Source organism: Pantherophis guttatus, chromosome 7 (assembly GCF_059756535.1).
Source record: "Pantherophis guttatus breed Tessera chromosome 7, ASM5975653v1, whole genome shotgun sequence".
Classification (NCBI taxonomy): Eukaryota; Metazoa; Chordata; class Lepidosauria; order Squamata; family Colubridae; genus Pantherophis; species Pantherophis guttatus.
This window is the reverse complement of record NC_142069.1, coordinates 37,591,643-37,605,204: the sequence shown is the minus strand read 5'-3', so window position 1 is coordinate 37,605,204 and position 13,562 is coordinate 37,591,643. Positions and strand designations below refer to the sequence as shown.

General features: G+C 34.0%; 2 protein-coding genes across 15 annotated transcripts in view; both read right to left on the bottom strand.

The window, feature by feature from the left end:
- Nucleotides 1-1,571: 1,571 nt before the first annotated feature.
- Nucleotides 1,572-7,082, bottom strand: NDUFA12 (NADH:ubiquinone oxidoreductase subunit A12). Its single transcript, XM_087873990.1, has 4 exons — nt 6,928-7,082; nt 5,707-5,789; nt 4,275-4,362; nt 1,572-2,529 (listed from the first exon to the last, which is right to left on the bottom strand). Exons 1-4 carry the CDS (start codon nt 7,014-7,016, stop codon nt 2,349-2,351), a joined length of 441 nt encoding a protein of 146 aa, XP_087730116.1. The 5' UTR covers nt 7,017-7,082; the 3' UTR covers nt 1,572-2,348.
- A 499-nt stretch (nt 7,083-7,581) lies between these two features.
- NR2C1 (nuclear receptor subfamily 2 group C member 1) overlaps nt 7,582-13,562 on the bottom strand; it is a 30,135-nt gene continuing 24,154 nt past the window's right edge. For all 14 annotated transcript variants that reach the window (XM_034403081.3, XM_034403085.3, XM_087873987.1 and 11 more), the window contains 2 exons: nt 12,226-12,331; nt 7,582-9,751 (listed from right to left, as the gene is read on the bottom strand). In XM_034403081.3, the coding sequence (XP_034258972.1) occupies nt 9,577-9,751; nt 12,226-12,331 (281 nt within the window). In that variant the 3' untranslated portion in view covers nt 7,582-9,576. The remainder of the gene's footprint in view (nt 9,752-12,225; nt 12,332-13,562) is intronic.

Here is a 13,562-nt window from a genome sequence, read left to right as displayed (position 1 = left end):
AACCATGGTCTTAGCAATTAGTAGGTACGGTAAGCCAAAAAAACTGAACTTGAAACATAACTTTTAAATAGTTTCCATTAACCTTTAGGATTCAAATGAGACAAAATGCAGCTAATATATAACAAAACTAAGACAGTACAGTATATATGCCTTGAATACTTGTAATATTAATCTTAATTCTCTAAACAATAATATAGAAATAGGCTTAATTGTATTCCATATTTACCACATTTAATAATTTACCCAAAGGGCAAGGTTCTGAATAGTCCTCAGCTTTTATACAGATTTATGTTTAGGAAACTGACTTATTAGAATTATTAAAATGTATATAGAGTTTCAGGCAGAATAGTTTATACTGTATAACATGGCACCAAAGATACATCCATAGCATAATATTTGAATATTTAAATGTACTCAAGAGAAACAACTAGGACAGAAATTATTATTTTCATATTTAGCTTGAATAGTAGTATGCACGTCATTTAACTTTACAATATGTTAAAATTAAATCAATGTTAAATTCTGTAGGACAAAATGACAACAATGAAAGGAGGATTTTCTAAAGCACTGAAAAGGGCTTACTCAAGATCTTTTACATGGCAGAGCTGACATTAGCTGAATGAATTCCTAGAAAAAGGAACATTATTCTGGATGACTTTATTTATAGCTCAGTCACTATACTATATCAAAGAAAAATATTCTAAATACAATATTTGATATTCATTTATTTGATCAATTTTATGGGTAGTTATGGGAGCAGCATGGCGCTCCATGTGGCTCCCCTCCTGCGCGAGCTGCACTGGCTCCCTGTGCTCTTCCGGGTGCGCTTCAAGGTCTTAGTTACCACCTTTAGAGCACTCCATGGCTTAGGACCGGGGTACTTACGAGACCGCCTTCTGCCACCAATAGCCTCTCACCGCCCAGTACGCTCCCATAGAGAGGGGCTTCTCAGGGTGCCGTCAGCCAAACAATGTCGACTGGCGGCCCCCAGGGGGAGAGCCTTTTCTGTGGGGGCACCCACCATCTGGAACGAGCTCCCCCCAGAGATACAGAAGATTCCGGATCTGCGCACTTTCCGCCGTGCCCTCAAAACATTCCTGTTTCAGCAGGCCGGCCTGGCCTAACTTTCCCTTTATATTGCTTTTTGATTTTATTTTAAACTGGGATGTCTTGAATTATCTAGGACCAGAATGTTTAGTATATTTTAATTGGTTTTTTTTTATTATTAACGTTTGTATTACATGTATTTTTATCGTTCGCTGTTCACCGCCCTGAGTCCCTTAGGAATAGGGCGGTATATAAATTTAATAAATAAATAAATAAATAAATAAAATTTTATGTATAAATTATTTTAACTCAGAATTTGGTAACTAGTCTAAATTTTGAATATACTAGTGACATTATTAAAACATTATTGAAGTTCAAAGATTTTACGCTGCTGATTCTTTTAGATATTATAAACCTTTAGACAAATCTTAAAAGCATGTTAATTTGAAGCACTTCAAAACATCCTGCATTGAACAATATTCTTTTCAAGGTCAAATCAAAAGTGCAAGAAATAAAATAATTGATTTGTTAGACTGTATTTTCACTTTATTTTATTCACCCAGATAGTGTTAACATTAGACATTCAACAGATATCTATATTTCATTACTTGTTTTGGTATGGTGTTACAGGTGGAATCAAGAAATTTTGTTTGAAGTTAGTTGACATTCCTCACTTCTGATTTAGTCTCCGAGTAAAGTTTTTAGTATTAGTTTTTCCATTGCACACTGTGTGACTTGAAGCTTTTATACATCTAATTTATATATCTAATAATTTATATATCCTACAATGATTATAATAGAGATCCATTAATCCATGTTTCTATCCATCTGGTGAGGTCAGGAAGAGTAGGTATGTTCCAGGTTCCATCAATCAAGCAGTGTGTCTTCCCAGTGGCAACCTCCTCATCCTTTGAAATGACATTCTCAGAGTGATCTATACTACTTCCTCTTAGTGACTTTATGTAAATTGTTGAAAACTTGGATTGTTTTCCCAGATCTTGGACAGAGTATTTATGATATGGTAAGCTACATTCTTGTTTGATCTTATATTGTTTTCTTACTGAGGAATATTTTATAATGAAAGCTACTGGATTCTACCAGACTCTCAATTCTACAAAAATATTCCCCAAACATGCACTTTTACAGCATATTATATATCCGGTTTCTGCCCATTCCATTACTCAGATAACTCTTTCCCAACAGTTTTTTGATTTCAAAATGTTTTTAATCAAAATTTTTATTTTAAATAAAGATGCACAACAAACAATCTTTTTCTTGCAAATCACCATGTTCTTTTTCTTTCACTTGCTAGGTGTAGATGGTGGAACCCACTCTTGTATCTTCTTACGTGTTGTAGAGTATGGTACATATTGTTTAGGAGTACCACTTTCATTCATTCTATGATTTTGGAAAATGAATTTACGACTCACTGGTGGATGTGTAGTTGGGGGATCTTCTGTCATACAGTGAATCCAACGATGCCTTGTAACGAAAACAATACAATAAAAAATATTTCCTAAGGACATATATTTGCACACATAGGTTCACAACAAATTATGTTTTATGGACAACAGTTATACTACCTAAAACATAAAAAATATTTACATTTTTAAAATTATGCAGACTTATCGGTTAAATTTTATATTTAATAAATTTGAAGTCATGGAAATTGAATATAGTTGTCAAAAAACTAAGGGCAATTTCTCATATTCAATAACTTGACAAAGCTAAGGCTATAAGATTTGGACTGCAAATATTACTTAGTTTTATAGACTTTTCTGCTGCCAATGAATGGTAATCAGGAGTTTTGAAGTACGGATGCAGTAGTCCAAGAGAAACCTGGTTGTGACAAGCTGATTAAATAAAAATATGATAAAAGGTCTAATGAGGAAAATCAGGAAAAAAATTCTCTTATTTATACCAATGAGTACATCAAGGATCCAGAGTGATAGAATTTATTTTATTCATTGCATTTAATTTTAAATTCTCAGTACTGTTTCCACATGAAAACAAAAATTTAGAGATTTCTCTCCCCAGGCTTCAGTGAAAGACTGAAAAACATAGGCCTGCTTTAACCAAAACTTTTCTTCCAAAGCATTTTTTAAATATGCAAACCTTAGAAATTAGCATACTATAACATAAATACTAATCAAACTTTAAAAAAACAGAACAAGTTCTTACAAGAATTAAATTAAATTAAAGCAGCAAAATGGTTATTGTTAAATCAGAATTTTTTCCATTGAAGTAATGGGAAAATGTAATATTTAATATATTCATAAAATATTCATGTAATATTTAAAACTTATCAATGATGGTGCAATTGAAAATATCCAACAGTACAATATTACAGAACATTTAATGACCTTGACTAAAACTGTAGGTATTAATATACATAGTTTTTCAAAGCAATTAGCAATTGACAGATTAATCATTAGACATTAAATGAAGAATATGGCAAAAAAAATTATAGGCACTGTGCCTTATTTCTAAAGCTTAAGCTAAGAATTATTTATTTAATTTGTATGCCACCCAACTTGCCAGAAGCAATTCTAGGCGATCTACAGACATTCAATTAAAATGTTCTAAAAACATTAAAACAATAAATAAGATCATACATTTAAAATCAAATTAAAATAAATTAACCAGGATGGAGAGGGAGGGAACAAAGTGTGTACAGGAAAGAAGTGGGATGTTATTGTGGTAAATTAGCACAATCATTATGGCAATTGTTTGGACTACTGTAGCCCCACCCCCTCTAAAGTCTAATTTAAAGGAAAACAAAAGACAAAATTTTAGTATTATTTGAATCATATTTCTTTTCCAAAACAGCCAAGACAGACAATGGAACTTCATATGTAATATTGTTTTTGGTTCTAGCAAACTTTTTGTAACATGTTTTTTCAGATCTTATCACGATAAAATACCAATAAGGCTATTTAATATTTCCACAGAATGTTACCAATCACTCTACAAGTACATAAAACAAAATTCCAAAGACACTGGTTAGTTTCCAGTAATAAATATGTATTTATAGTGATGTTTGAACCTAACACTTTCACTGATCTGATGTAACGACCATAATGATCCATAATGATCCATTTGCTGGTAAAGGGTTAGAGACTCAGGTATAGTTTAAAAGACTCAAATTAATTTACTTTATAAACAGAATTGTTCTGAGATACCTGTTTTACAAGTTATTAAAAACATAAATAAATGTATGTATTTACCATTCAGGAGGTATCATGCTTCCATCTAAATCCCAGTATGTGTTCTTGCCATCCATTTCTGCGGTATATATGACCCACCTATGACGACCTTAAAGATAACAATTTTAAAAAGTATATCAGAATTTTTAAAAGATCTATGTATGCTATTTTATTAATTACAAACTAATTCTCTTAGAGTTATACAAAATCAAGTTTTATGGCAATCTATAGTTCTATTCTCAATTTTGGGAAGGACTAGCTTGACATATGGAAAGAAAGAGGATAATTAGAAACCAAAAATATCATTCACATATACAGTTGTTGTTTTTTTAAATAGAAGAATGCAGGACAATATATGTATCTTTACTATGACTTCCCAGGAACTAATATTTTAATTTAGCAATTTAAATAACTATTATATAGGAAAAATAACTTCTAATGGTAACATTTCAAATGGAATTACAAGGACAAATATCTATTGGTTTCTATAAGATAAACTACTTGTTTATACTTCTAATTTTGATACAAATTATTTACCATTTTCAGATTTATAAATCTGGAGTTTATACATCTCTTAAGATTAAATTTCCCTTAACAGTTTTATTTGTATGAGAAACGTAAAATACAATATTTTGCAATACTAAGGAACCTGTGATCAATATAATTATTATGTATTAATTATTCTTCTAATTAAATTACGGGTCTGTGTCTCTCTGATTGTTTCTATCCTTCCTATTTGACCCATAGGAGAAGCATGTTGTAGATTCCATAGGCTAAGTAGTCTCAGCAGGCAGAACCCAAACAAGACCCCTTTCCGCTTCTGGAACATTGAGATTTGGTTCACTCCCATTCTGTGGGCCTTTCGGAAAGTCTTGAAGATCCGGTTCAATAACTACGTCTGCCCCCATGTGTGATCAAGTTTCCTGACTATATTGAACATCTTTTATGATTCTTCAACTGCCACATATTTTACCTGTGATTCATTTTTAAGTTTATTTTAGTAATTGTATATATTTTTACTTATTTTAAAATTGAAGGTTGTCTAGAGTCAGGATGTGAGATGGGCAGCCATATACAATGAATAAACAAATGCAAACATGTTTTAAAACACTAACATTGTTTATTTTTTCTATGCATGAACTTTTTTTTAAGTAAAGTTACTTTTTAAAGCTAAAATAATGCCAGAAAAGCAAGATCAAAATCTGGCTTAGTCATACAAAAGATTTAATACTATTTAACCCATTTTAAAATATATTTATTTGAGCAAAAATCCAAGTCTCTGTTGTGGCAACAATGACTTCTTATTGCTATTGGCTTTTCCTATTTAACATCAAATTTAATTATATCCATATAAGACACAAGAAAAAACAATACTATTATTGTTGGTAAATATGTTAAATAACCCAAATTCTTTAGAAGAATAAACTCAAATAATCCAAGTATCCTTACTTACCAAAAAAGAACCTCTTGTCTTCATAGTATTTGTTTCCATACTTATCAGACCCTACTAGGGTACCAATCTTCAGATCATTGACCCTGTGAATGTCCAAAATAAGATAAAATCTTCAAGGGGTTTATAGTTATGTGATCTTGAGTCTCTGTCACCTTCAAATAAATTGTGAAAGTATCTATCTGAAAGCCTGGAGATCACTGTTAGATAACTAATGCAAAACTACTGTAAAAGGTAGCTTTGGTTGGTTTTACCTTTCAAATATCTTATTAGGGCAATCAAATGGATAAGATTTTTTTTTTCAGTTGCTGCTCCAAATAAACAAAACTATTAGGGGAAGGTGAAAATAATCAAGTCCCCTATATATTACATTATTATTTATTACATTCTTACAAATAATACCACAGAAATATTATTATTTCTACATAACTTGCTTGCAACTAGACAAGTTATCTGCCAATGAGTTAGCAGCCTGAAAAATTATTCCCAAATAATTGTAATCAATTATCTGTTCTCTAAGTGACTAAACCATCTCCGCCGTATTATTTAAAACTATTGCTATCCTTTCCTTCAGCACAGCACCGGTGAAACAATCGGCGCAAATGTATTTCTTAGTCCAGTTACAGTAACCTTGTTAAAAGCAAGGTCGGGAGGCAAAGAGCAGCTCGACGTCAGGAGTGACTGGGGGAGAGTGACTGAATGCAACCTGTATCTCTCAAACCTTGGACGGCGCCCATAAACAGAGCCCCGTCCTTTCGCAGGGATTACGCCCCAGTCAAGAAGAGCCCAAAGTTAGAGAAAGCTTCCCAACAGTGACCTTCCCAACAACAGGCTTTGCAGCCATTATAACAGAAGTCCTCAAACTTGGCCGCTTTAAGACTTGTGGACTTTAACTCCCAGAATTCTCCAGCCAGCATAGCTGACTGGAGAATTCTGGGAGTTGGAGTCCACAAGTCTTAAAGCGGCCAAGTTTGAAGACCTCTTCATTATAAGATCGCCCTAGTTCCCATCTTCGAGAGATGCCCGCTCCGGACATCAAAGGTCGGCTTCCTTTCGGCCCTTTTCTGCTTAACTCACGAATTTCTGGAAATACTTTCTCCTCTAACGATCCTCTGAGGGTCATGTCATTCAACCCTGCGAGCCGGAGTTTCCGGCAAGGCGTTCCCCAGGTGGAAAGGACCGCCCGTCCTAGTTCCTCACGTTGGCGCAATCAGCACATTTCACCTGAGCAGCTGCCACATAAGGCCACGGATGCCGCCATGTCCACCGAGCTGTTGCAACGCCCTCTTCATCACCTGCACGTATTCCGCCATTTTCCCTATTCTCCTGGAGCTCCGCCCCTTTACTCGTTTCTGCGCCTGCGTCGCAGCTCCTTGGTTTTTTTTTTTTTGGTTTTTTTTTGCAGACTCGAGGAAGGAAGGAAAACTGGTCTGTTTGGCGCGCGCGTTACTTACTCGGCTGCGCGTGCGAAAGGCGGTATTCGCAATTTTAATGCACAATTTAGAGCAAACCAATTCATTGGCGTGACAAAATTGAATATGAAATGAATGCCATTTGGAAATATAACTTTTATCTCGCCATTTTATAACATTTTCAGATTCAGTATTACTCAATGTGTATCAGACTCAAGATTATTGATTATTTCTGTTGTGCTTTCAAACTTGGTACTGTATCTCCAAACAGGAAACCAAACTAAATTACATAGAATGGGAAAAGTAAAAAGATGTAAACTAGTGAGCAATAAACGTAGAAAAAACCTAATGAAGAGCCAGTGTGATCATTTGGTTACAATTTCAGCTAATTACTGTATATTGAACTGTAATATTGATGAATAGTTTGCCTGAGAGGTTTTTTTTAAAAAAAATGCGATTAACAGGATTCTATAATAAAAGTTACAATTTATTTTTTAAAAATACAGCCAAAATAGAATTTACACTTCTTTAAGTTTAAAGACATTTACAACAGTATATTTACACAATAAGGTAGTAATTGGGACATTATGATGTGTACACTACAAGTGAATCACTAAAACGAATGAAAAATTGGAATGGAATTCAGAAAATTTCTACTGACTGCAGAACAGATTTACAGACACCATTTAGGGAGGTGTGCAATTCAAATGATTTTTAAATATGCTTTAAAACAGGACAAGTTATATATGTAAGATGTTGCCAAAAATACAGCAAAAGCTACCACAACTGTAGATATGATTAATTTCTGCATGTGCCCAAGTGTATGCATATATTTTGTGTGCATAAAAAAATTAACTAATCAATTCATTATTAGGTGTTTCATTATGAAATATATAAAATATATCCCTTTGTAGTCAAATAATTTTAGAACCTTCAAGTAAATAATCTTACCTGTCATATTACATAAACTCCTTTTTATTAATTAGTAGAGCCCATAATTTGATAGAGATGGTTCAATTGCTGATTAAGAATATCTAAAGTAAGGGTGAATTGACAGAACACCACTGTATCAGTATCCTCTGGTATAGTAATATGGTGAACTCTACTACCTTTACTAAACAACTAATGAAAAACCACACTTTTAATAAATCTGAAAGGTGCACTGGGAAAAGTTTTCAAAAGCTGAAAATACAAAGTAGCAAACTCAAACATGGAAACATAAAATATGAAATAAGGATTCTAGTGCAATCACTGCTATTTAGGAACAACATACCATTTAGTATGCAATACATATATTTCATCAATGTTTACTTGTTTATTCACTTATTGCCTTTTCAAAAAAAATTAATTTTATCTGAATTCTTTAATGAAAACCTGAAACTTAAATCTTAAAGGACACAGAATTTAATAAATTCATTTCCAATAAAAGTGGTAATTTTATTCATTAGGGTAATTCTGATGGTGGAACAGTATCAATGGGGAAAAATTCTACTGTCATCTTTCACTTTCTCTATATTCTTCCCAAATTTGCTCCAGGTTTAAGATAAGGGAGCAAACCTGGGATACACAAGGATATAGAAAAGGAGAGAGGGAACACAGTGCAAGCATCATTGCTCACATAATACTGGATGTGGCTGAATGTATTGTTTCATAGAGTTGCATACAATGAAATTCAATAAACTTCCAAATTTACCTAGATACATGTGGATAAACATTATTAAAGCATAATCACAGTGACAAATTATCTTGCATTTATAAATAACAGGAGTTAGAAAATAACAATTCTTGATGTGATTAAAATATCTAGGATTATATTTACTCTGAAATCTTGGCAACTACTAAAAACTCTGAACATAACAATTACTGCATGTAATCACTGATTTGGAACAGTAACATGAGATAAAGCCCTGTTTTAAGTAACTCCAAAATCACCTGTTTCTGAATAAAAAATTAACTTCTGAAAAAAGTAGGAGTTATCCAGGATTGAAACTCTGTCTCATCAGAAATGAAAGGAGAAATAAAACTGACAAAAGTAAACTTGTAGAAACAAGATACTGAATCCAGAATATTTGGAAAAGAAATTTATTTGTCCTAGTATCAGGTTGAAATGTTTTTATGAAGCTTCTCTTTATCAAAGGTTAACTTATGTGTATTTGCTTGGAGTTCACAAGTTCCATGTATAGCTAAGCTACAAAAATAGGATGAACTACACTTCTTGATTTTCACTAATTATCAGAAATGTACAAAGTTCTTGAAAATCAGATAAAAGCTAAGTCATCCTGTACCACTGAAGATATTCCATTGTGTTTTTCAAATGAATTGCTAAAGAAGAATTAGCACCTTCCTTTATTTTTCGTGCTATGCCTTCACAGGAAAACTTTTTTTTTTTTTTATCTCTTGGAGATAATGTACATTTAAATCACCACGATTGCCATGGTATAGAAACTGGTTTAATTTTTTTTTATATAGTATGACCAATTATTTGAGAGTTGTAGTCTGCAGTCTCCATTCGTAGAATATATGGTATGATACTGTCAATCTGAACATTTCCAATTAGTCCTGCAAAAAACAGTTCTTCTGTGATAGCTGCACTCATCAGTCTTAAAGCCGGCAATCTGAGAAGTAGCCTAGAGAGCCTGGAAGACAGATTGGACAAACAGTGGTGTTAAGGTTATATCCTAACCTTATCCTAACAAGTGGCACACTTTTACATGTACAGACGAGACTGATTATTTAATACCAATGAATATTAGCAAACAAAAAGTATAGTTTTTCAGCAATAAATGCTAAATCATATTTTTCATGATACAATCCTGTTGACCACTCAAGCTAAATACCTCATTTCTGGAATTTTTGACAGATACTATGTGAGGACCTCCTCCCTCCCCACATAACTCTAAAGCACCTTTTTTGCTTTGAATCCAACATGATGAAGAGCACTACAATTGTAATTAAATTTGAATATTCTGTCTGGATAAACTTCATTACAATTATCTATGGATTAGTTTTAACAGAAACAGCAGTTTGGTAACTTCATTAAAACAAGGGTAACAGAATCCAGCTATGCATATATAATTTATATGGCTATAAGTGAAATAACATGGAACTGCATTCTATTAACACTAAAATTAGGAGCTAAAAACTAATATTTAAGATTAGGTTAGATTGTTTAAAAAAAATAAAAAATTAGTTATAAGTGAACTCTAAAACTAGATGCTTGGTTTATAGTGCACTAAGATGTTATATAAAATTATATCCAATTACAAAATCTAATAGATTCATAAGTGAATAATTGATAGTTTATTCATATATGATAATGTTTGAGAGCAAATATGAAGATATTATTCAAATAGTCTAGAAATTAGTTGTTTGCATAAATTCAGAGCTGCTGTGTGAAATTTTGCTACATTATGCATAATAAAGTTCCACAATTGTATATCTTACAGTCAATAGCTTATCCTAACCCAACGTGGCAAAGAAACAAGTATGCTACCCTACTTGTTAAGAAATTTTGATGTTGAATTATTACATTTTATTCAATTTTGCACTAGCTTTTGCAAGTGATTCATTCCTAAAAACTGTCATACAAGATCATACAATTAGGCTGAGTAACTTTTTAGCCCATCAATTTTCCTCCAATAGGAAGCAGTTAGATGCCACTGACTAGTTCACTAGCACACTAGATGGTATACCCAGGTTTACACTATTTATTGTCAAAAGGACTAAGGGATCCTCTGGACTCACGACTCCTGTTCTAAAACGAGGTGGCAGTTGTGGCCAAGAGGGCCTTTATACCAACTGTATTGTGCACGAGTTCGCTCTTAGTTGGATCTGAACATAGTCACTCATGTTTTAGTCATCTCTTGGCTGGATTACCGCAACACATTTTACCTGGAGCTACCCTTGAATAATCTAATCAGAAGCTGCAGCTGATGCAGAATGCAGTAGCACACAGCACACAATGGAAGCTCCTAGGGCTGCACATATAACACCACTACTGCACTTGCTGCATTGGTTGCCTTTTACTTTTAAAGCCCTACATGGTGTGGGTCCAGGATATCTAAGGAGCTGTATCCAGGTAAAGCCGTACATGGTGTGGGTCATGTATCCAGGTAAAGCCCTACATGGCATGGGTCCAGGATATCTAAGGAGTCTCCAAATGGGACTAACCCGCCCCACTCATGCCAGTGGAAGAAGCTGGTATGGGTCCCATCAGCTGAGGAATTTCAGCAGGCGGGTTCAAGAAGAACCATTGTGGTTCCATCGCTGGGGAAGACTCTACCACTGAAGGTGAAAACTGCTCCCAGCCTTTTGCCGTCTGGAAGGGTATCAAACCTTGGATTTGCCAGTTGGCATGGGACCCCAAGGGGTACATTCACCAATGGAGGTGGCTGATGGGGTAAGAAGATTTCATTCACGTCCTGTTTCTTAGTTCTGATTTCAGTATAGTTTTAAAATAATAATCTCTGTAGTTTTAATGTTTTAATATTCTAATTATATTTTTTTACTTATGCTGCAAGATAGAGATTTAGACTTCCTTCAGGGATTATTTACCCAGAAATTAACCAATCCAAATCTTAATTTTGTAAGATTTGTTATATTAATAGTAATTGAATAAAGAATATGCTATATTTTAAATCCTTATTTGTTGATAAAAGTTTTGGTGCTACAGGAAAAAAGAGTTCAGTGTTCAGGTGAACACAATATTGCCTGGAACGGACAGAATTTTTACAAGTAGTACTAAATTGGAAATATTTACTTGTACAAAATAACTGACAGGTTCTTGTTGTGTGTATACTTCAATGGCACCATATAGTTTTTATACTAATAAACATTTAAAATATGTGTGCAGCCCTACAGGATTAATTTTTTACTAGTCTTTATACAGCCTGTGACTTTACACCCTATTATTTTAGGGGAAAATCAAATATGAATTTAAATTTATATCTACTATTCATTTACTGTTATTCCTGCAAGAAAATGCAACAGGGTAACACTATAACAATATCACCCCACAGTGAAGATAGAAAAAAAAGCTTGAAGTTTCTCAAATTTTAAAAGAAGCCTTTTAAAAACATGGAAATAAGATACTTGTTCAGATTCTACACACCTGTAGGTATCATCGGGATATACTTTCATTACATAATCCTGGAATTCCATATATGCCTTTTCTTGAAATTTTTCAATCTGTACCACATTTTCTAAGCCTGGGTGATCTAAAACAAATCTACAGTTATATTTACTTGAAATAATACAGCTATAAGAAGGGTGCAACTAAACATATCTTATGACAAATAGTTTGATTTTTAAATTGTTCATTACATGTTGAGAATTAGGACTACCACATTTATAGTGACTTTGCTGGAAAAATAACATTTTATTTGAACAGGTAGAGATATCAGAACTCAATGGGTCCCATAAAAATTATCAGAACTCGAAATCTATTGAAGTGAAAAATGCTTTCTGACCCACATATGGGGAAGATAATAGTCCTTGTGTGATATCAATTACATTACAAAATTGGTACTTTCCTTCCAAGATCCATCCAGAGTAAAGGACAGCATTTTATTAACTTGAGCTTCTTAGGCAATCATATAAATTTAAATAAAATTTATTTAAAAAATTATTTATTGAAATAAAACTAAATAAATCCCAAGGTCTTGTATCAGTATTTTGTGAGATTTTGACAATCTAGTCTCCAGAAGTTGTGAATGTTCCAACACTGGAAGTTTTAAAGAAGAAACTGGAAAACCATTTATCTGAAATGGTATAGGCCTAGGGTTTCCTGCCTGAGCAGGGGGTTGGACTAGAAGACCTCCAAGGTATCTTCATTCTGTTCTGTTCTGTTCCCATTCTCATTCCTATTCTGAAATTTTGTATGATTTTTTTTGTGAACTGCTAGTTCCAGTTTTAAAATCCAAAAACATGTTACTGAGACATACGCATTGTCAGATTCCTCAGATTACTCCACTTCAGCATTATATCCATGTAATAACTCAGCATCAATCTTGGACCATATTCACAGCCCACATACTAATTTAAAAATGATTGAGACATCCATATATTGTTGTTAATTATTAGGTTATATCTATATCTCGGTTGGATTACTGCAATGCCCTCTACATGGGGCTGCCCTTGGGGTGCACCCGGAGGCTCCAGCTGGTCCAGAATGCGGCCACGCGGGTTGTTACGGGAGCTTCCCGTTACTCCCGTGTAACACCTCTCCTGCGCGAGCTGCACTGGCTGCCGGTGGCCCTTCGGATCCACTTCAAGGTGCTGGTACTTACCTATAAAGCCCTTCATGGCATGGGCCCGGGGTACTACTTGCAAGACCACCTCCTACCAGCCTCCCACCGCCCAGTGCGCTCACATAGGACTGCCCTCCTCTGGGTGCCGTCGGCCAGACAATGTCGGCTGGCGGCCCCCAGGATGAGGGCGTTTTCTGTG

Coding starts and splice junctions, on each gene's coding strand:
- NDUFA12 (XM_087873990.1), bottom strand. CDS start 7,016: ATGGCGGAATACGTGCAGGTGATGAAGAGGGCGTTGCAACAGCTCGGT. Junction 4,363..5,706: donor AGACAAGAGGTTCTTTTTTG/GTAAGTAAGGAT, acceptor GTTATCTTTAAG/GTCGTCATAGGTGGGTCATA. Junction 2,530..4,274: donor AGCATGATACCTCCTGAATG/GTAAATACATAC, acceptor TTTCGTTACAAG/GCATCGTTGGATTCACTGTA.